This window comes from Papio anubis, chromosome 17, assembly GCF_008728515.1.
Source record: "Papio anubis isolate 15944 chromosome 17, Panubis1.0, whole genome shotgun sequence".
Taxonomy (NCBI): domain Eukaryota; kingdom Metazoa; phylum Chordata; class Mammalia; order Primates; family Cercopithecidae; genus Papio; species Papio anubis.
This window is the reverse complement of record NC_044992.1, coordinates 51,889,894-51,913,569: the sequence shown is the minus strand read 5'-3', so window position 1 is coordinate 51,913,569 and position 23,676 is coordinate 51,889,894. Positions and strand designations below refer to the sequence as shown.

The 23,676-nt window shown below is 48.0% G+C and overlaps 1 protein-coding gene across 3 annotated transcripts in view; it reads right to left on the bottom strand.

Moving 5' to 3' along the window:
• NMT1 (N-myristoyltransferase 1) overlaps positions 1 to 23,676 on the bottom strand; it is a 50,235-nt gene that overhangs the window by 11,052 nt on the left and 15,507 nt on the right. For all 3 annotated transcript variants that reach the window (XM_021929296.2, XM_021929297.2, XM_021929298.2), the window contains exons 2-6: positions 17,826 to 17,934; positions 12,609 to 12,753; positions 3,922 to 4,040; positions 1,432 to 1,523; positions 472 to 588 (exon numbers count right to left, since the gene is read on the bottom strand). In XM_021929296.2, coding sequence (XP_021784988.1) covers positions 472 to 588; positions 1,432 to 1,523; positions 3,922 to 4,040; positions 12,609 to 12,753; positions 17,826 to 17,934 — 582 coding nt within the window. The remainder of the gene's footprint in view (positions 1 to 471; positions 589 to 1,431; positions 1,524 to 3,921; positions 4,041 to 12,608; positions 12,754 to 17,825; positions 17,935 to 23,676) is intronic.

The following is a 23,676-nucleotide window of genomic DNA, read 5'->3' as shown; positions in this document are numbered from 1 at the left end:
GCAGTGAACCAAGATTTGCACCACTGCACTCCAGCCTGGGCAACACAGTGAGACTAAAAAAAGCCTCTGGCCAGGCACGGTGGCTCACGCCTATAATCCCAGCACTCTTGGGAGAGAGAGGTGAGTGGATCGCTTGAGCTCAGGAGTTTTGAGACCAGCGCGGGCAACATAGCAAGACCTTGCCTCTATAAAATTTACAAAATAATAAAAACAAGCCTCTGCTGAGCAGGCACACCAGGTCTCAGGCTGGGCTCCTTCCAACCTGGGCCACGAACAAGGGAGCCAACTGGGACTCTGAGCAGAACAGGTGGTTCCTAAGATGAATCTGCAGTCCCAGCAGCTGGGCGTCCTCCCTTCCTGAGACTGTCCCTCTTTCTTTAATGGGGCACATTGTTCAGCCTTTTTCTCCTCCCTCCCAGACCAAGCAGGATGGCGGTGTTGTGGGGGTTGGGGGTAGGTGCTGGTGCTTACGTGTCATAGATATGGATGTTTGCTGGGATGGCGCTAATAAACCCAACCAATTTCCGACTTGAGACCACTCGAACCCCGCAGTGCCACTGGGGGAGCCAGCCGGGTGGCCGGAGAGCCCTGGAAAAGAGAGGCTGGGGTTGTTGTGCTGCTTGCCGGCAGGCTGGACAAGCTGTTTGGGTTCCACAGTCAAATTTGGTTTTGACCTGGTGCTACCACCTCCCTGGGGGTTAACAGCTGAATTCTCTTTAGGGCCAAGCCCTCCTGGACACACAGAATCGAGCCATCACCATTTCTGGCTACTCATCCCACTTGGCCTAGTTACTCATCCAACCCAAGGTTATCATACTGAGGATTTCATGCCTGATCCAATTTCTGTGTGTTCATTTTGACAGCTTGAACCAAGGGACTGGCATCTTTGGTTCAAAGGACAGTGGGTCCCATGGTTGAGAGCTGATTGTGGCAACCCTGGAGCTCTGGTCTCCGTCTCCCTCCTTCTGGTGCAAATTCTTCCTTCCCTTTCAGGTAGTCCCTCTCTATTTCGGCCCATGCCTCTCTCTTCCTGGATATTAAACGTGGCCTGGGCAGGTGGATGGCTCAGCCAGGCAAGGCTATACAACTGAGCATGCTCAGGAACTAGAGAGAAAATGTGCCTTCTTTTCTTTCAGTCTTAGTAGGTCTCATGCGCTTTCCTTTCTTATATAAAGTCACCAGACAATGAATACTTCTTCCCTGGGTACCAACTCTACGAAGGTCTCCCTCACCCAGTCAATTGTCTTAAACAAGGCTGCAATTCTAAGCGCCAGTGAAAGCAAGTCTCCTTCAGATGCAGGAACTCAAAAATGACACACTAATTTGCCATTCAAAGGTTGGCCCCTGGCAGGGATGAAAACTCTGGTGACCTGTGGTGGTTCTGCTCTACACCTTGCCCTCAAGAACCTCAAGAAAGCCCCTACAACTTACCACAAAAGAAACTCTGGGGAATAATCAAACCGGAACATGTTGTCGTCATCTTCCACATAGTTCTCATTCAGGAGGGTGTATAGTTCTTTCAGCTGTAAAGAAAGAAGCAGCTCACTTGGAGGTATTCTGCCAGGAAGGAGACCAACTCCAATACCCTGGGGCTCTAGGCTTTTCAGAAGGATGAAGCAAACCACCAAAAACAACGTGGAGTCTCACAAATCCCTCTGCCCCCTGGCATGGTAGGAACTCTTGGAGCAAGCACCCTAGTTAGAGTAGAAAACGGAGCCATCACGTAGCAGAGTGGCAGACCGAGAATGCCACCTAACCAACCACTTCATCATTCTGCGCCATCAACAGGGGAGAGCCACTGGTCTCGACTTCTGTGACGTGCTGTGCAGGGATGACCCTCAAAGCTAGTCAAGAAATTACTCCACGGAGAGTCACTGCTATTTCCCACATTGGCTCATTTTTACCATCTGGCTCAAACAAAGGCCTTTTTTTCCTTTCTTTTCGAGATATGGTCTCACTCTGTTACTCAGGCCGGAGTGCACTGGTGTGATCATGGCTCACTGCAGCCTCCAACTCCTGGGTTCAAGCGATCCTCCTACTTCAGCCTCCTGGGTAGCTGAGACTACTGGTGCATACTACCATGCCAGGCTAATTATTATTATTTTTTCTTTTGTAGGGGGGGCAGTCTCACTATATTGACCAGGCTGATTGATTTTGAACTCCTGGGCTCAAGCGATCTTCCCACCTTAGACTCCCAAATTGTTGGGATTATAGGTGTGAGCCACCACACCTAGCCACAAAGGCCTTTTTCTGCCTTCTCAGCTATCTCCATCTGCTGGCCCAACTTTGGTACTAAAAAATTCTGTTGGCCAGGTGTGGTGGCTCAAGTCTGTAATCCCAGCACTTCGGGAGGCTGAGGTGGGCAGATCACCTGAGGTCAGAAGTTCAAGACCAGCCTGGCCAATGAAATGAAACCCCATCTCTACTAAGAAATAAAAAAATTAGCTGGGTGTGGTGGCAGACGCCTGTAATCCCAGCCACTGGGGAGGCTGAGGCAGGAGAATTGCTTGAACCCAGGAGTCGGAGGTTGCATGAGCTGAGATGGTGCCATTGCACTCCAGCCTGAAAGACAGCAAGACTGCACCTCAAAAAAAAAAAAAAAAAAAAAAGGCTGGGCGTAGTGGCTCACGCCTGTAATCCCAGCACTTTGGGAGGCCCAGACGGGCAGATCACGAGGTCAAGAGTTAGAGACCAGACTGGTCAACATAGTGAAACCCTGTCTCTACCAAAAACACAAAAACTAGCCAGGCACGGTGACAGATGGTTGTAATCTCAGCTACTCGGGAGGCTGAGGCAGGAGAATCGCTTGAACCCGGCAGGCAGAGATTGGGGTGAGCCAAGATCGTGCCACTGCACTCCAGCCTGGGCAACAGAACCAGACTCTGTCTCAAAATAAATAAATAAATAAAAGGCCAGGCACAGTGGCTCATGCCTGTAATCCCAGCATTTTGGGAGGCCGAGGCGGGAGGATCATCTGAGGTCAGGAGTTCAAAACCAGCCTGGCCAACATGGTGAAACACCGCCTCTTCTAAAAATATAAAAATTAGCTGGGTGTGGTGGCACTCACTTGTAATCCCAGCTACTCGGAAGGTTAAGGCAGGAGAATCGCTTGAACCCAGGAGGTGGAGACTGCAGTGAGCTGAGAGGATGCCACTGCCACTCCAGCCTAGGCAACAGAGCAAGACTCTGTCTCAAAAAAAAAAAAAAAGGAAAATGTCAACAGAATTTTTTTTTCTTTTTTTGAGACAAAGAGTCTCGCACTGTCGCCTGGGCTGGAGTGCAGTGGTGCAATCTCAGTTCACTGCAACCTCCCCCTCCCAGGTTCACATGATTCTCCTGCCTCAGCCTCCCGAGTAGCTGGGATTACAGGCGTGCACCACCACACCTGGCTAATTTTTTGTATTTTTAGTAGAGATGGGCTTTTATTATGTTGGTCAGACTGGTCTCAAACTCCTGACCTCATGGTCCACCTGCCTCGGCCTCTCAAAGTGGTGGGATTTGCCAGGTGACATTTTCATCATTCTTTACAAGAGAAATAAATCCCTCAGGTCAAAACAAGGGGCTCTGGGTGGCCGGGGTGGAAAGGGGAGGACAGGGCCTCATTTAGCAGCCCCAGCTGCTCTAGTCAGGAGACAGACTAGAAAGAAAACAAGGAAATAAATGAATGAACAAAAAAGAATAAATGAAAAACAGGTATCCACATTGGGGAGCTATAGAGGTTAACTTTCAACCTGCCAGAAAAGCTAAGAGCTATTTATGTGGAGTCTTGGCCTTACCCCAGGAAGTTACAGAAGGGGGTCTGTTCAGACCTCCTTGGCTCAGCTCTCTACGGCTCGAGGAGACGTGGTCTCGGTGAGACTGCAGGGCTTACTGTGAAAGTGGCTCCTACCCACAGGTGTAACTTTCTGAGGGCCCACTCACCACACCACGGTCGCCCAGGTCCAAGGCATCCCAGGTGAAGCCCTGGGGCAGGGTGTAGGGCTCCTGGCGGATATTGTCCTTGTCAGGCTCCACGGGGCCATGGGTGTTCACCACTTCGCCTGAAAGAAGAACACAGCTGTGAGCCTCACCCTTTGCCCCCTCAGGGCAGTAAATGGCTCAGCTCAAAACTCAACCAGAGCAAATTCCTCCTGTCCCTAGGAGCCCTCCATCTGAAGAACATTCTGTGCTTGGCAACTGCAAACCGTCTTTCCAGCTACCCTTAGCCCCTAACTGAGGGCCAATTCATGGCAAAACCTCAGGACAATCACTGGGATCCAAGGTGGTTCGTGTTTGGGAAATCCATTTAAATCTCCCTTGGGTCACTGAATGACAAACATTTATCTTTAGTAATTTGGCTTCCTGCCTCCTGGTTGGTGTAAAGAGTGCTGCTGTCAGGGCCCTGGCCCAGGCCCATCAATCTGGATGGGTTTGTAAGGAGTCACAACAAGGCTGCTTTTGTGTCAACAGCAACAACAATGTACTGGGCCCATTTCTGAACCAGATGATGGCTTCTAGGCGCCAGGCTCAATCGTGGCCCTGCCAGCCTTGGCTTTCAGCAGTGTGAGCCAGTTAACTGCTCCTGCCAACTCAGGCCCTCAGTGTTTAGAGTCCTGCAAGTGCCTTTGGGCTGAATCACCAAGTCTACACAGTGCTGCCGGGAAGTCACCGTGACACAACATCCCCTCCCTGAGCAGCATAGGCCCCTCCTCTGCGGGAGTGCTCCAAAGACACAGCCCTCATTCCTATCAGAGCTCAATCGGACTCATAAATGCTGAGAGATTCACACTGAATTTTCACCCTTGGGATGATTTCGGTTCCACACTGGGCTCACTCATGTTTACATTGGGAAGAACGCAATGTTTAGTGCATTTTGGAAAACAAGAGTCTTCAAAAGGGACCAACTCAGTAACAGTGTTCTTAGCAAAGTCCTCAGTATAGACTAGGCACTCAATTCATGCTTTTACTGACTTACAGACTCCTGATCCAATTTTTTTTTTTTTTTTTTTTTTGAGACAGAGTCTCATTCTGTCGCCCAGGTTGGAGTGCAGCAGTGCGATCTTGGCTCACTGCAACCTTTACCTCCCTGGTTCAAGAGATTCTCCTGCCTCAGCCTCCCGAGTGGCTGGAATTGCAGGTGCCCACCACCATGCTGGCTAATTTTGGAGGTTTCTTTTTTAGTAGAGATGGGGTTTCACCATGTTGGCTAGGCTGGTTTCAAACCCCTGGCCTCAAGTGATCCACCAGCCTCGGCCTCCCAAAGTCCAAACATTTCATTCTAACATGTAACAGGCAGTTCTAGACCTTCCCAGAATGAATCTGTGGGGCAAGGGTGGTGGAAAGAGCTGCATGAGGCCACAGTGCACGACACCACCGCCAGCACTGATCATCTCACCCTCTTCATCAGACACATTACTGAGCACCAACCATGCACCAGTGACTCAGTGACCATGCAGCCCCTAGTGTACAGCAGGAAAAAGGACCAAGTCCCTGTCCTCACAAGACATACCATCTTCTGGGGAAAAGTAAATAAATGAGTCATTATCTACGTGCTGAGGGTCAGGATCTGGAAAGGGCAGGGACACACAGCAGGGAAGCAGCCTGCTCTATTGGTAATCAGGCTTCCCAACAGGTTTGCTTGGGAGAGAGGTCATATTTTTCTTCCCTAGTCAGGAAGCTCATGACCAGGTGAGACGGGGTCTTGCTGTTGCCCAGGCTGGAATGCAGTGGAGTAACCCTGGTTCACTATAGCCTCAGCCTCCTAGGCCCAAACGATCCACCCATCTCAGCCTCTCGAGGGGTTGGGACTACAGGCATGCGCCACCATGCCTGGCTAATTTTACTTTTCATAGAGGGGAGATGAGGTCTTACTGTTGCCCAGGCTGGTCTCGAACTCCTAGACTCAAGTGATCCTCCTGCCTTGGCCTCCCAAAATGCTGGGATTATAGCCATGAGCCACCACACCCAGCCAAAACCCACCATTTGATTATTCATAAAGTAGCTCTTGTGAATTTAAGTCAATCTGCTTCCAACTGACAGCTATGTATATTAAAAAAACATTTTTGAGCCTACAAAGCTGAAGGCCAGACCCTCTAGTCTTACCTAGGTGCTGATTTCCCAACTTGTATTGAATTTACACCTTTTCCTATATACTTTAGAACCTTTTTTCCCCCCTTAATTATTTCCATGGCCAAGAATACTGATGGTCTTCCCTACTGTACTAAAATAACTTCAAGGCTAAATTTTCTCATTTAGGCTGGCTACTAGGTCCTACACGCAATAGGCACTTCCATTCCCTCACTCCTTCACCAAGTGTTCACTGAATCCTAGAATGTGCCAGTTCTGTGGCAGGGGCTGGCGAATGCAACAGACACAGGTCCTCACCATCATGGACACCAAAGAGATGAGCGAGGGGGCACGTCCCACCCGGCATGGCAAGGGCCAGTAAGAATGAAGTACAGGGTGCTACGGGACCTGTGTCTGTGTGTGTCAGGAAAGACCTCTTAGAGGAAATATGTAAAGGCAAGGCCTCGAGGATAATTAGGAGTCAGTCAGGCTGCAGGTGGACTATGTGGGGCAGGGTGGGTGTGAAAAAGTAGAGCTACAGGAAACACTGAGAAGGGAGCAGCCACTTTTACTAGACTCCCACTGTGTAGTGCCCTTGATGCCAAGAAGCAGCCCAAGGCTCCTGTGCTGTCCTTGGTCTGGTGCCAGCATCATGGCCTCTGCTTGTCCTGCTCTGTGGGGAGCAGCCTGCCCTCTCCCTTACAACGGCCTTTGAGTACCTCCTGCTGAGCAGGGGTGGAAGGCTGCTCTGCAGAGCACAGCAAGAATGCAGCCAATTCTCTCAAGGCCGACATGAACAAATAAATGACTAAGGATGACACTTCGAATTTGCTTTAAAAGAATCTGTGGCCGGGCGCGGTGGCTCAAGCCTGTAATCCCAGCACTTTGGGAGGCCAAGACGGGCGGATCACGAGGTCAGGAGATCGAGACCATCCTGGCGAACACGGTGAAACCCCGTCTCTACTAAAAAATACAAAAACCTTCCGAGGTGGCCGAGGCGTCCTGTAATCCCAGCTACTGGGAGGCTAGAGCAGGAAGAATGGCATAAACCCGGATGGGAGCTTGCAGTAGGCTGAGATCCAGCCACTGCACTCCAGCCACAAGGCGACAGGAGACTCAAATCTACAAAAAAAAAAAAAAAAAAAAAGAGAATCTAGGATCCCCAAAAAGAAAACCCTGGAGCTTTCCAATGGAGTTTCTTTCTGCACCCCTCTTCCCCAAAATTTAAACTTTACTGACATCAAACATCCAAAAGACCCCAAACTAAGAAGCAATGAGAATTACAATTGGAAGGACTTCCAGATAAATGAGAATGTCTGAATGCTGCAATAGAAACAGTAAATAAGAATAGACCAGGAGAGGGGAAAAGAGAGAGGCTTCCCTCTAGGACCCATGGAAACCAGAGTAGGAGTGCACATCACCTCCCTGTGACAGTTACTTTCTTTGGAAACAGAAAGGGAAGGCCAGGCCGAGTAGCGGTGGCTCCAGCCTGTAATCCCAGCACTCTGGGAGGCAGAGGCAAGGCGGATCACGAATCAGGAGATGCAGGGGACCATCCTGGCTAACAGGTGAGAGCCCGTCTCTACTAAAATACAAAATAGCGGGAGGTGGCTGAGAGCCTGTAGTCCCAGCCTTTACTTAGGGAGGCTTCAGGAGCAGGAGAATAGAAGTAAAACCAGGGAGCTTACTGCAGTGAAGAAGCTGAGATCAGAATGCACTGCCTCCAGCCCAGCTGACAGGAGGCAGAGACTCAGTCTCAAAAAAAAAAAAAACAGAATGGCCACTTGCATTACACTGACCAAAGAGACAAGAAAGGATACTGCATCCAAGTGACGCAGAGTAGGAAAAGGTGACTTTAAAAGAAGAATACAGGCGCAGTGAGGCTCCAGAGCTATAATCCAGCACTTTGGGAGGCAGAGGCAGGTCAGATCCAGGGTCAGGAGATGAGACTATCCTGGCTAACACACTGAGAGGAAGGGCAGTCTCCTACTAAAATACAAAAAAACTAGCCAGGCCCAGGAGTGGTGGCCACCATAGTCCCAGCTACTAAAGGGAGGCTAGAGGCAGGGAGAATGGCGTAAACCAGGGAGGCGGAGCTTGCAGTGAAGCAGAGATTAGCCACTGCCTCCAACCTGGGCAGAAGACAAATTCTCAAAAAAAAAAAAAAAAAAAAAAAAAAAAAAAAGAAGAATGACATGATCTGAAGGGGGGGATCAAAAGTTCATCTGAGGGCTCTTACAGTTGTTATACAGACTAAAACAGTTCTGCTAAGGCCTTTCTTTTTTTTTTGAGACGGAGTCTCGCTCTGTCGCCCGGGCTGGAGTGCAGTGGCCGGATCTCGGCTCACTGCAAGCTCCGCCTCCCGGGTTCACGCCATTCTCCTGCCTCAGCCTCCCGAGTAGCTGGGACTACAGGCGCCCGCCACCTCGCCCGGCTAGTTTTTTGTATTTTTTAGTAGAGACGGGGTTTCACCGTGTTAGCCAGGATGGTCTCGATCTCCTGACCTGGTGATCCACCCGTCTCGGCCTCCCAAAGTGCTGGGATTACAGGCTTGAGCCACCGCGCCCGGCCAGGCCTTTCCTTTTTATTTATTTTTTAATCTTTGAGACAGGGACTTGCTCTGTCACCCAGGCTGGAGGGCAGTGGCACAATCATGGTTCACTCCAGCCTCGACCTCCAGGACTCAAGCGATCCTCCCACCTCAGCCTCCTGAGAAACTGGGACCACAGGCATGTGCTACCATGTCTGGCTAATTTTCTTTTTTTTCTTTTGAGACGGAGTCTTGCTGTGTCGCCCAGGCTGGAGTGCAGTGGCCAGATCTCAGCTTCTGCAAGCTCCGCCTCCCGGGTTTACGCCATTCTCCTGCCTTAGCCTCCCAAGTAGCTGGGACTACAGGTGCCCGCCACCTCGCCCGGCTAGTTTTTTGTATTTTTTTTAGTTTCACCGTGTTAGCCAGGATGGTCTCGATCTCCTGACCTTGTGATCCGCCCGTCTCGGCCTCCCAAAGTGCTGTGATTACAGGCTTGAGCCACCGCGCCCGGTCTGTCTGGCTAATTTTTAAATTTTTCTGTAGAGACGAGGTCTTACCCTGTTGTCCAGGCTGGTCTTGAGCTGCTGGGCTCAAGCAATCCTCCTGCTTTGGCCTCCCAAAGTGCTGGGATTACAGGCATTGAGCCATGACACCTGGCCTAAGAAGGCCTTTCCAAGCTTAAAATAAAAAACCTAGGATAATTTTAAGCTTCTAAAGAATTGCAGGTCTCAGCCAGGTGCAGTGGCTCACGCCTGTAATCCCAGCACTTTGGGAGGCTGAGACAGGAGGACAGCTTGAGCCTAAGAGTTTGAGACCAGCCTGGGCAACAGAGTGAAACCCTATCTCCACAAAAAATTTAAAAATTATCCAGGCATGGTGGCAGGCACCTGTAGTCCCAGCTACTCAGGAGTCTAAGGTAGGAGGACTGCTTGAGCCCAGGAGATCAAGGTTGTAGAAAGCCATATCATGCCACTGCACTCCAGCCTGGGCAGCAGAACGAGATCCTGTCTCAAGAAAATAAAAGAGGGCCGGGTGCAGTGGCTCATGCCTGTAATCCTAGCACTTTGGGAGGCTGAGGCAGGTGGATCATGAGGTCAGGAGTTCAAGACCAGCCTGGCCAAGATGGTGAAACACCATATCTACTAAAAATACAAAAATTAGCCAGGCGTGGTGGCGGGCGCCTATAATCCCAGCTACTTGGGAGGCTGAGGCAGAGAATAGCTTGAACCCAGAAGGCAGAGGTTGCAGTGAGCCGAGATCGCGCCACTGCACTCCGGCCTGGGTGACAGAGTGAGTGAGACTCTGTCTCAAAAATAAATAAATAAATAAATAAATAAATAAATAAATAAGAGAGACAAAGAGACTCGAAGGTCTCTTTAGTGGAATACCATCTAATTAAAACTCTCCCAAGAAGGTAGGGAGTGCTGTAAAAACACAATGCATGAGATTTATAATCATTAGTCCTCCATTTAAGTGAAAAAAAATTAGGGCAAGAAGCTATAGATAACACCACCCCTGAGAAAACTCAGAACTAGGGTGATGCCTCAGCCATGCAGGCTAACACGCCTGCCAAGGTGGTACTTTCTACAGGCTGACACAAACAAAGGAACCTAACTGGGGCTTGACTGACCCTGGACCTCAAAGACAGACTAGTCAGATGCTCAGGGCAACCGCTCTTCCACAGAGTCCCACACCACACACTGCACAGGAGGCAAAACCAGAAGAAATAAACCCAGACCTTGTTCCTTCTTCCTCAAAGTGTCAGGGCCCGTATGAGCAACTGTGTGGTTTTCTCTTGAGCTTTCTGAGAACTAAACTGAAGCACTTTCTACATTTACAGGTGAGAGGAAAACAAAGTATTGCTGGGCTGAAGAGGAACAGAAGCAAATTAATCTCAATCTGCCTCTTTTTTTTTTTTTTTTTCTTTTTTTAATTTATTTTTGAGATGCAGTCTTGCTCTGCTGCCCAGGCTGGAGTGTAGTGGTGCAATCTCAGCTCACTGCAACCTCCGTCTTCCCAGGTTCAAGCAATTCTCCAGCCTCAGACTCTCAAGTAGCTGGGATCGCAGGCCCGTGCCACCACGCCCAGCTAGTTTTTGTATTTTTAGTAGAGACAAGGTTTTACCATGTTGGCCAGGCTGGTCTCAAACTCCTGACCTCAGGTGATCCGCCCGCCTCGGCCTCCCAAAGTGCTGGGATTACAGGCATGAGCCACTGCGCCTGGCCTCAATCTGCCTCTTTACCAGGAGACACTATCTGTGAAGAATGTAGCAAGGTTACTCATTTGCAAATTCCTCAGGAAAAATAAAATCAAACCAAAACTCCAAAATGCCATCTGAAAACACAGCCAAGATATATGGCAGCCACCACACAACACCTCATCAGGGATTTCATTTGGAGATAAGATGTGTGGCTCTCTACATCGTTCCTGCTCCTCAGCGAGAACCTGGTCACTGGGACCCCACCCTATGGCCCAAAGCCTTGCTGGAGGGCTTAGCCAGTGGGCCTGGGACCTGGCCGATTAGGGCAGCCAAACACACAAGGTGATGGGGGAATCGGCACCCCTCTTGTCCACCCAGGCAGTGCTCTGCTCTCCCTCACCTGTGAGGATGCACCTACTCAGCTTGCTTCTGTTGTGAAGAAGCTTCTGAGAACTGCATCCGCTCTAGAGCAGAGCTTCTCAAACTTTCAAAGTGGACAGAAATCCTCTGGCAGTTCTGATTCTGCAGCTTTGGGGTGGGGCCTGACAAATTGTATTTCTACTAGCAATTAGGCAATGCCCATCCTGCAGGTCTGCAGGCCTCATGGAGTAGCTGCTCCCAACCTCCGCAGCAGACAAATCTCCTTGGGCACAGCTGCCTTCTTCCCCTCACCAGTCTTTGGCCCTACCCTGCCTGGCCCTGCCCTAACCTCCTCCTCTGCACTGAACACACTAGTCAAGTCTCATTGTGTTTCTGGAGAGAAGTAGTAATGTGGATGAGCTGAAAGTCATTTACATTTGGTGTTGGAACATGTTTTTTTTTCAACATACTTACTTTCCCAGTCACAAAGAAAACAGGAACTAGGCCACCAATGGGTCCAGAATCATGATACAACCACTTCAGAAACTTTGTCAGCTGAGTCCTGAAGTTAGCCATCAAGGTTGGCTTGGCTCAGTCTTGGCAGGCACGTCTAACAGGATCCAGTCCCTTCTAGAATCCTTTTAGACAATCTGCTTATTCCACCCCTTTAGCAGTTCATTATAGCTTTTTAAGGGGTGTTGACGAAACCTATATATGATATTCCCGGTGTTGAACCATCACTGCTAAGCAACATCTCAAACCACTTTGCATTTAGTAAGCATGCATTGGCTAGGAGACAAAGGGGAAGAGGCTGGGGACTTTGCCCATTCCAGGAATAAACATGTGCCCAGACAAACAAGACAAACTCTCTATAAACCTAAATGGAAAAAAGACCTCTGGGCAGACATTTCCACTCTTCATGTGCCAACAGTTCTGTTTTTTGGGGGGTTTCTTGGTTTGTTCATTTTTTGAGTTGGGGGTCTCACTCCTGTCATGTAGGCTGGAGTGCGGTGGTGTGATCTCAGCTCACTGCTGCCTTGACCTCCCAGGTTCAAGCGATCTTCCCACCTCAGCCTCCTGAGTAGCTGGGACTACAGGTGCATTTTTTTTTTTTTTTTTTTTTTCACTTTTTGTGGAAACAAGGTTCTCACTATGTTGCCCAGGCTAGTCTCGAACTTTTGGGCTCAAACAATCCTCCCACCTCAGTCTCCCAAAGTGCTGAGATTATAGGTGTGAGCCACTGCTGTTGGCAAGAATCATTATTTGTTCTCAATGTGTGCTGCTATAAAATGTTAAGGTCTCTGAATGATAGTCTTTATGCTGCATTTTAAAAGACCACCCTCTGAAAAACTACCAAGGAATTCCAGGACTCTACTGCCCTCCCTACAATAATTCAGCATGAAACCCTCATGAAGGCACAGCTGAGGCAGATCCATCACCCCGACCTGGCAAAGAAAGCGAGCATATACATACCCAGCTTGGGGACGGGCTGCGTATCCCAGAACTGGTAGCTTCGCTTGCTAGCCTCCTCCATGGTTTTGGCAGGTCCCTGACCCACTGAGAACAGCTCAATGGCCTTCTGTATTTCCTGGATCCTCTCTGCTGGCAAAGAGTTCATCTGGACAAGACAAAGTTGAGGAGAGAAAAGGCGCATTATATTAGTATGACTTTTGATTAATTATGAGTTCAACAGTTAAGGGGGGCTGGGTGCAGTGGCTCATGCCTGTAATCCTAGCACTTTGGGAGGCCAAGGCAGGTGGATCACTTGAGGTTAGGAGTTCGAGACCCACCCGACCAACATGGTGAAACCCTGTCTCTACTAAAAATACAAAAATTAGCCAGGTATGGTGGCAGGCACCTGTAATCCCAGCGATTTGGGGAGGCTGAGGCAGAAGAATTACTTCAAACTGGTAGGTGGAGGATGCAGTGAGCCGAGATGGTGCCATTGCACTCCAGCCTGGGTGACAAAGTTAGACTCCGTCTCAAAAAAAAAAAAAAAAAAAAGAGTGCTGGGCGCGGTGGTATAATCCTAGCACTTTGGGAGGCTGAGGGAGGTGGACTGCCTGAGCTCAGTAGTTCAAGACCAGCCTTGGCAACACGGTGAAACCCTGTCTCTACTAAAATACAAAAAATTAGCCAGGCATGGCAGCACGTCCCTGTAATCCCAGCTACTCAGGAGGCTGAGACAGAATTGCTTGAACCTGGGAGGCAGATGTTGCAGTGAGTCAAGATTGCGCCACTGCACTCCAGCCTGGGTGACAGAGCAAGACTCTATCTCAAAAAAAAAAAAAAAGAGTTATGAGGTACAACTCAAAGAAGGGGTTTGGTTCCTCTGTCCTAATCCCAGAGGTCATTACAACCGAAGAAAAAGTGGTTGACAATGAGCTGTATGATGGGTGGGTGCTGCCTGCAGGGTTTCTCTCCTTACTAGTCTTATGTTGTTTGATGGCAAAAGTAATACATGCTCAATATAAATTTCAAATAATGCAGAAATGTGTAAGACACACAGAAAGTAAACACCCAACAATCCCATCCCCCAAATATAACGCTTGTCATCAACAGTCTTCACTTGGGAAGGTGAGAAGAGGCAAATATAATTCCAGACTTTTTTGCATGCAAGTTCCAAATGCACACACACACTTTTCAAAAACTAAAAGTGGATCATATAATATTATCGTACAAACTGCTCTTTAAAGCTATGTCTTAGAGACTTTTCCAGGTGAAAACACATGGACCTACCCATTCTACCAACTAAATCTGCTGTATCCACTGTATGTATGGACCACAGTATATTTAGCCAGCCCCCTACTCATGGGCATTTTAGTGATTTTGTTCTTCAGTAATACAACAATGTTGCAGTGAATTTCTTTTCGAGACAGGGTCTCACTCTGTCGCCTAGGCTGGAGTGCAGTGGCACAATTATGGCTCACTGCGGCCTCAACCTCATGGGCTGAAGGGATCCTCCCACTTCAGCTTCTTGAGTAGCTGGGCCTATAGGCATGGGCCACCAGGCCCAGATAATTTTTTTCTTTGTTTTTTTTGTTGAGATGGGGGTCTCAATATGTTGCCCAGGCTGACCTCGAACTCCTGGGCTCAAGCAATCTGCCCACCTCAGCCTCCCAAAATGCTGGGATTATAGGCCACCACACCCGGCATAAATTTTCTTATACATCTATTTTTACCCACTGGGATATATATTTCTGTAGGATAAAGTTAAGAAAGAGGCTTGCTGGATCAAAAGGTACGCACTTTTGAAATTATTTATCATCAACTTGCTCTCTAAAAAGAGATTATCAATAATCCAATGAACAGTGTAAGAGAGTAGCTCCAGACCCTCACCGTTACATTTACCAAGCCTCAGTTGAGCGTGGTGGCTCACACCTGTAATCCCAGGACTTTGGGAGGCTGAGGCAGGAGGACTGCTTAAGCCCGGGAGTTCAAGGCCAGTCTGGGCAACATAGTGAGACCGTTGTCCCGATTAAAAAAAAAAAAAAGTTTACCAAGCCTTAATCTATACCAATCTAAGAGAAAAAACTATCGCTTTAATGGTCATTTCTTCCATTATGACTTAAACATTTTTTTCTTTTTGAACTGCCTATTCAATCATTTTAAACTAATACGTATGTTGCAAATATTTTCCCAGATTGTTTTTTTTTTTTTTTTTTAGGCCCGGAGTCCGCTCTATTGCCCAGGCTGGAGTGCAGTGATGGCGTCTAAAAGCTCACTGCAAGCTCCGCCCTCCCAGATTCCACGCCATTCTCTCCAGCCTCCGGTAAGCTGGGGTTTGGTATGCTTTGCTTCCAGCCTAATTTTGTATTTTTTAAGTAGAGGCCGGGGTTTCACGTGGTCTCAAATCCTGTCCTGTATCCATGCCTTCCCAGCGCATCCCAAAGTGCTGGGATTACAGGCATCAAACCAGCGCCCGGCCTCCAGATTATTTATTTATCGCGGCTTCACCACGAGGTTTTATGGCATCCGTTTCTGGCGCAAGCTACCAGGTCCTATGTCAGACTTAGGTTAATAAAAATACATACATTTTCTTCTAATACTTTTATTTACTTTTCTATTTTTCACTTAGGTTATAAAGGAAAGCAACAATATAAACTAGTATGTTCATATTGCTTAGTCCTGGGAGGTGGCATTTTAATTTTCTTCCCCTTGCTGTTTATTAAATAAATTATCGGCCATGTATAGTGGCTCACTCCTGTAATTTCACCAACTTAGGAGGCCATGGCAGCTAGATCTCTTGAGTCTGAGTTAGAGATCAACCTGGGCAACGTGGGGAGACCCCGTGTCTACAAACAATCAAAAAATGAACCGGGTGTTGTGGTGTGCACCTGTAGTCCTGGCTACTTGGGAGGCTGAGGTGGGAAGACTGCTTGAGCCCAGGAGGATGAGGCTGCGGTCAGCCAGGTTCGTACTGCTGCACTCCAACCTGAACGACAGAGTCTCAAAAATAAACTAAATAAATAAAAAGGGAAGACCCAGGCTGGGCGTGGTGGCTCACGCCTGTAATCCCAGCACTTTGGGAGGCCGAGGCGGGCAGATCAAGAGGTCAGGAGATCGAGACCATCCTGGCTAACACAGTGAAACCCCATCTCTACTAAAAACACAAAATATTAGCCGGGCATGTTGGCGGGCGCCTGTAGTCCCAGATACTCGGGAGGCTGAGGCAGGAGAATGGCATGAACCCGGGAGGTGGAGCTCGCAGTGAGCCGAAATCGCGCCACTGCACTCCAGCCTGGGCGACAGAGCAAGACTCCGTCTCAAAAAAAAAAAAAAAAAAAAAAAGGGAAGACCCCCACCTACCTTGTAGGGATGGTGATGGTTGGTTTGGAGCTAATTTAAATGAAGTGCAACATGATATTAAATAATAATGGTATTTTTTTCATAGTGGGTTTTATATTTGAAATAGCAAAAAATTACTTGAAGTCATATCTCAATAAGGTAGTAGATTCAAGTTGAAGCATAACATTTGAGGCAGAAAGCAAAACGTGGGTATACTGGAATGAGAATGGACTTTTGCGAGGCTTATAAACTGTTTCAGAGGCAGTTCTTTTTTTTTTTTTTTTTGGTTAAAAATTTTATTTATTTATTTATTTACTTATTTATTTATTTATTTATTTGAGATGGAATCTCGCCCTATTGCCCAGGCTGAAGTGCAATGGTGCAATCTCGGCTCACTGCAACCTCTACCTCCTGGGTTCAAGCGATTCTCCTGCCTCAGCCTCTTGAGTAGCTGGGATTACAGGCACGCGCCACCACGCCTGGCTAATTTTTTTTTTTGTATCTTTAGTAGAGGTGGGGTTTCACCACGTTGGCCAGGCTGGTCTCAAACTCCTGACCTCGTGATCCACCCGCCCTGGCCTCCCAACATGCTGGGATTACAGGTGTGAGCCACCGTGACTGGCCACTTAATTTTTATTTTCTGAGGCAGAGTCCCACTGTGTTGCCCAGGCTGGAGTGCAGTGGCATGATCTCAGCTCACTGCAACCTCCGCCTCCTGGGTTTTCAAGCGATTCTCCTGCCTCAGCCCCCAAGTAGCTGGTATTACAGGTGCCTGCCACCACGCCCAGCTAATTTTTTGTATTTTTAGTAGAGATGGGGTTTCACCATGTTGGCCAGGCTGGTCTCGAACTCCTGACCTCAGGTGATCCACCCGCCTCGGCCACCCAAAGTGCTGAGATTACAGGCATGAGCCACCGTGCCTGGTCTCAGAGACAGTTTTAAAAGGTGAATTATGAATATGTTTGAGTTGTCCCCTTGCCCCTGTCAGCTACTTTGAGGAAGACAAGACTTACCTGAAATTGTTTTATTTTGTAATGATGTTTTATTTAAGAAACAAAACGATCCTTACCCATATCTCTGGGTTTCATGCCAGTGCATCACTCTCGGGTTATAAGCCTTAGGCCAGTGGTTCTCACGGAGTAGAACTCAGAAAGACTCTGTGGGACTCATGGTTTTCATTATAAGGACTATGGTATTAAGAGAATGTTTGCAAATATATAAAGGTCTTAAGAAGAGGTCTCTGGCTGAATGCAGTGGCTCATGCTTGTAATCCCAGCACTCTGGGAGGCTGAGGCAGGAGGACTGCTTGAGCCCAGGAGTTCAAGACCCAGCTTGGGTAACACAGTGAGACTCCATCTCTACAAAAAATTAAAAAAAAAAAAATTGGACAGGTGTGGTGGCATGCACCTGCAGTTCCAGCTACTTGGGAGGCTGAGGTGGGAGGATCACTTGAGCCCAGGAGTGGAGGTTGTAGTGAGCTATAATCATGCTCTGCACTCTAGCTTGGGCAACAGAGTAAGACCCTGTCTCAAAAAGAAAGGGGGGCCTTTCATTGTCAGAGCAGTGGGGACTTAAGACAGAGAACCACTGCTCTAGGCACCAGGAGCTGTCACACGTAGCTCCCCGGGGCACTGGCACAGCAGCACATGCAGTATGCACCTGTCCATTCTGATGGGCACCATGCTTGGGAGTCAGTGTCTGACTTGCCGTGTCTTTTAGGGTACTGAGAGCAGTTTCATCACCTAGGTCTAGGGCAGCAGAGGACAGCAGTGGGATCCAACTCTTCCATCTTGAAGTAATACCAGTGGAGAATGTCAATCCAAGTTGTTCCTATACATTCACCTCAAAACTCTCTCATGTGAAAAAGTGACTCAGTCACAAAAAACAGAGCCTCCTTGTTACCTTTACAGGCTGATCCTGGGTTGAATCTGTCTCACTGCCTTTTTCTTTCTTCTTTTTTTGTTTCTTTTTCTTCTTTTTGGCTCCAGTGTCATTGGCTGGACTCAAACCACTGTAACAAAAAGTAAATACTGATGCAGGATTTTAAAAAAAAAATCTGTTTTGTGCTACCCATGACAAAGAGCTTTCTGTGGAGTCAGACCTTCCTTAATCAAGCCTTTGGCTTCAGAAGCAGGCTGAAGAACGCAGGTCCAGAAAGGGCATTTGGAGGACACCAGCACTCCTCCTGACTCGCGCCCCCTCGGCTTTCAGGAAGGGAGTGCTGGGCAAGGGATGTCCTATTTGTGTGAAAGGGCCTTTTCCGTTCTTGCTTTTATGTTGCTTATTTTCTTTAGATTGCCAGGGTAATGGCACCAAACGCAAATGATAATTGTTTTTTTTTTTTTGTTTGACTTGGACGCGCTGTGTCACCCAGGCTGGAGTGCAGTGGCGCGATCTCGGCTCACTGCAAGCTCCGCCTCCCGGGTTCCCGCCATTCTCCTGCCTCAGCCTCCCGAGTAGCTGGGACTACAGGCACCCGCCACCACGCCTGGCTAGTTTTTTGTATTTTGTAGTAGAGACGGGGTTTCACCGTGTTAGCCAGGATGGTCTCGATCTCCTGACCTCGTGATCCACCCGCCTCGGCCTCCCAAAGTGCTGGGATTACAGGCTTGAGCCACCGCGCCCGGCCGCAAATGATAATTGTTAACAAGGCATTCATACCACAATACTTCCTTGAACTCTGAATGTAAAAGGATGACAGCCAAAAGGCAGTGGTGGGCTTTCTGGAATGCGTTGCCCTTCCTTCCTCCACCTCCCAAATGTATTAGGTTTCATGATTTTCCCCAGTTGGATCTGGAGCACAAGACAGTACGAAAAGGGAGTGAGGGATGAGGAAAAAGGCACATTAACATTGCCGCAATTTGTGTCCAAAATGGTCAATCATGAGAAATGCCTAAATTGGCCAGGTGCAGTAGCTTAAACCTGTAATTCCAACACTTTGGGAGGCTGAGGCAGGTGGATCACTTGAGGTCAGGAGTTTGAGGCCAGACTGGCCAACATGGCAAAACCCTGTTTCTACTAGAAATACAAAAACTAGCTGGGGCCTGGTGGCACATGCCTGTACTCCCAGCTACTCAGGAGGCTGAGGCAGGAGAACCGCTTGAACCCGGGAGGTGGAGGCTGCAGTGAGTTGAGATCACGTCACTGCACCCCAGCCTGGATGACAGAGACAGACCCTGTCTCAAAAAAAAAGGAAAAGGTGGCTGGGTGCAGTGGCCCACGCCTATAATCCCAGCACTTTGGGAGGCCAAGGCGGGCGGATCACGAGGTCAGGAGATCAAGACCATCCTGGCTAAGACGGTGAAACCCTGTCTCTACTTAAAATACAAAAAAGTAGCCGGGCGTGGTGGTGGGCGCCTGTAGTCCCAGCTACTCGGGAGGCTGAGGCAGGAGAATCGTGTGAACCCAGGAGGTGGAGCTTGCAGTGGGCCGAGATCATGCCACTGCACTCCAGCCTGGGCAACAGACGGAGAGACTCTGTCTCAAAAAAAAAGGAAAAGGCTGGGTGAGGTGGCTCACATTTGTAATCCCAGCACTTTGGGAGGCCGAGGCAGGCGGATCACCTGAGGCCTGGAGTTCAAGACCAGCCTGACCAACATGGAGAAAGTTTGTCTCTATTAAAAATACAAAATAAGCTGGGCGTGGTGGTGCATGCCTGTAATCCCAGCTACTCGGGAGGCTAAGGCAGGAGAATTGCTTGAACCCGGGAGGCGGAGGTTGCTGTGAGCCGAGATCGTGCCACTGCACTGCAGCCTGGGAAACAAGAGTGGAACTCCATCTCAAAAAAAAAAAAAAAAAGGGAAAAAAAAGAAATGCCTAAATCAGGTCTGCAGAATTGAGGACAACTGTTGGCAAGCTCAGACTGAGGGATCACCACTGGCAAAACACAGCATTAAGAATCTTGGGAAACTAAAACAACAATAGCACCCAGTTACTCCTGCCATAGAGAGATCACAAGAAACATGTATGTGTGTATGCAAGTGTACATGTGTGCATGTGATCAAGGGGATTTCCTTATGCTGCTTTTCCCTACATGACACACCCAATCAATGAAGCAAATAGTTTCTTAGCCTCACTAATTTTGTTTTTAATTTAAAAAATAGGGTCTCCCTATGTTACCCAGGCTGGTCTCAAACTCTAGGTTTGAGTGATCCTCCTGCCTTGAACTCCCAAAGTTCTGGGATTACATGTGTGAGCCACCATGCTCAGCCTCTTAGCTACATTGAAAAGTCAAAACTGGCTGGGCGTGGTGGTTTATGCCTGTAATCCCAGCACTTTGGGAAGCCACAGCGGGCAGGTCATGAGGTCAGGAGTTCAAGACCAGCCTGACCAACATGGTGAAACCCCGTCTCGACTAAAAATACAAAATTAGCCAGGTGTGGTGGCACGTGCCTGTAATCCCAGCTACTTGGGAGGCTGAGGCAGGAGAATTGCTTGAGCCCAGGAGGCAGTGGTTGCAGTGAGCCAATGTCGTGCCACTGCACTCCAGCTCTGGGCGACAGAGCAAGACTCCATCTCAGAAAAATAAAAAAGGCCAGGCGCGGTGGCTCACACCTGTAATCCCAGCACTCTGGGAGGCCGAGACGGGCGGATCACGAGGTCAGGAGATCGAGACCATCCTGGCTAACACGGTGAAACCCCATCTCTACTAAAAAAAAAATACAAAAAACTAGCCGGACGAGGTGGCGGGCGCCTGTAGTCCCAGCTACTCGGGAGGCTGAGGCAGGAGAATGGCGTAAACCTGGGAGGCGGAGCTTGCAGTGAGCTGAGATCCGGCCACTGCACTCCAGCCTGGGCGACAGAGCAAGACTCCGTCTCAAAAAAAAAAAAAAAAAAGAAAAGAAAAAGAAAAAGCAAAGGAAAAAAAAAAAGAAAAGTCAAAATTAGGAGTCCAACCTGAGTACAGTGAATCCTAATCTGTAGGATCAGCTAAATGCAGGGATAATTTTAACTGTATATTCTAGATAACCAATTCTCAAAGAATTGAAAGGTCTGGCATGGTGGGTTATGCCCACAATCCCAACACTTTGGGAGGCCGAGGCAGGCAGATCACTTGAGCTCAGGAGTCTGAGACCAGCCTGGGCAACATGGTGAAACCCTGTCTCTACCACAAATCCAAAAATTAGCCAGGTGTGGTGGTGTACACCTGTAGTCCCAACTACTTGGGAGGCTAAGTTGAGAGGGTGGCTTGAAGCCTGGGAGAAGGAGGCTGCAGTGAGCCAAAATCACACAACTATGCTCCAGCCTGGGCAATAGAGCCAGACACTGTCTCAAAAAAAAAAAAAAAAAAAAACCCCAAAACCCCAAGAATTAAAACAACGTAAAATACATTTTTCCATTAACATTATGGTAAATACCATTTATAATTCAGAAAGACTTCAGGGTCTCAAAATGCCTGGGAGTTATTATAAATACTACTCTCATCTCACAGAGAGATACTGTATATATGCATATATACAGGGAGACAGTGATCTGAAATCACATGCTGCCATTTCCCATCATAGAACGTCTTCAGATTCTCCTATCTCTTCCTGTTCCTGGGAGAAAGGCTCACATTCAGACTTCATGACCTTACCCATGGAGTTACCTCCAGCCTTTTCTGGATCTCTCTGCTTTCACAATCGTTCTGTATCACCTGAACTCTATATAGCTGTGGGACTCACCTCTGTGAAAACGGCTTTCCATGTGTCTCTCTGATGCTTGAAATCCTAGAGTGACGGCAGCTTCTTAACTTGGAAAGTGTCAAGCCCAATTTTTCCCTAGGCCCATCACCCTCAGTTCCCACTTACGCTGTCCACCCTTGCCTCCCACAGCTTCCATCTGGCCGGACCTCTCAATGTCCCTGATGCAGAAAGACTGTGACAGGGAGAGATCCAGTTAAGTCTGGACGTTCCTTTAGTCCAAGCATAAGGTAATGAAGTCTAGATACAAGTGCACCTACTTGGTATGATATTTAATGAGACCCAGAAGGCATTAACATAGAAGGAAGACTGAGAACATTCAAAGGGGAAATAAGGTAACTTCCTTAAAACCAGATGCTCAGCAAAACCCCCAAGGCCATGGCAAAGAACAGAAACCATAGAGTCATTTATGGCCTAAAGATAACTTCTTCTTCTTAATAACTCAATTTTGTTATTGCACACAGGACCATCTGCAGCCTAGGACAACTCTGTGGTTTTCCTACTCCAGATATTTTCACATCAGTCTCAGGATTATGTGCAGTATTATAAGATTTAAAAACTTGGCCTGGCGCGGTGGCTCACACCTGTAATCCCAGCACTTTGGGAGGCTGAGGTGGGTAGATCACCCAAGGTCGGGAGTTCAAGACCAGCCTGACCAACATGGAGAAACCCTGTCTCTACTAAAAACACAAAAATTAGCCAGGCGTGGTGGCGCATGCCTGTAATCCCAGCTACTCGAGAGGCTGAGGCAAGAGAATCGCTTGAACCCGGGAGGCGGAGGTTGCGGTGAGCTGAGATCACGCCATTGCACTCCAGCCTGGGCAAAAAGAGCGCACTCCAGCCTGGGCAAAAAGAGCGAAACTCCATCTCAAAAAAAAAAAAAAAGGTTTAAAAACTTGCTCATAGGCCAGGTGTGGTGGCTCACGCCTGTAATCCCAGCACTTTGGGAGGCCAAGGCAGGCAGATCACCTAAGATCAGGAGTTCAAGACCAGCCTGACCAACACGGAGAAATCCCATCTCTACTAAAAATATAAAATTAGCCAGGCATGGTGGCACATGCCTGTAATCCCTGCTACTCGGGAGGCTGTGGCAGGAGAATCGTTTGAACCTGGGAGGTAGAGGTTGTGGTGAGCCAAGATTGCACCACTGCACTCCAGCCTGGGCAACAAGAGCAAAACTCTGTCTCAAAAAAACAAACAAACAAACAAACAAAAAAAACCCTGCCTGACATTAGGAGACAAAGCAGTGTACCACTGTTGGATACAATTTATAATATAAATTCTTATTCATATCAGCTTATGGAACAAATTATCTGGTCCCAGCATATGAATTACCATATGAGTAACTTTTTATAATTCTACAAAAGAAAGAATCAAAAAGGTAAGGTGAAGAACTGCTGTAGATTAACCAACTGGTTACTTACTAAACATTAATTTCACACAGGGAAAATAGAAGAAATTACTTCTTTCAACTTTAAAAGTCTTTACAAATATGCAAAATCACTGTAAAAACTACCTTCCTGCCTTTGTTCTTGCTATTGTGTGGAGATACTTCCATGTAGCTATCACCTCATGAATCCACTTTTTGTGTACGGATCTTGGGCTGAACTCTTGTTCTGCTTTATGCATTGCCAATACAAATGTCTAGAAATCTCCAAGACTGAAAATAAAATCAGAGAGCAAATTTCATTTTCCTTATATTGGCTTGAATTTGTACATGCAGCCAGTCACTGAGCAACAATCCTGTTTCAACTTGTACACCAAGTACATGGCTAACGAGGGAAGTCTTTTTGTTGTTGTTGTTGTTTTTTTGAGACACAGTTTCACTCTTGTTGCCCAGGCTGGAGTGCAATGGCACAACCTCAGCTCATTGCAGATTCCGCCTCCCAGGTTCAAGGGATTCTCCTGCCGCAGCCTACCAAGTAGTTGGGATTACAAGCATGTGCCACCACGCCTAGCTAATTTTTGTATTTTTAGTAGAGGCGGGGTTTCACCATGTTGGTCAGTCTGGTCTCAAACTCCTGACCTCAGGTGATTCACCTGCCTCAGTCTCCCAAACTGCTGGGATTACG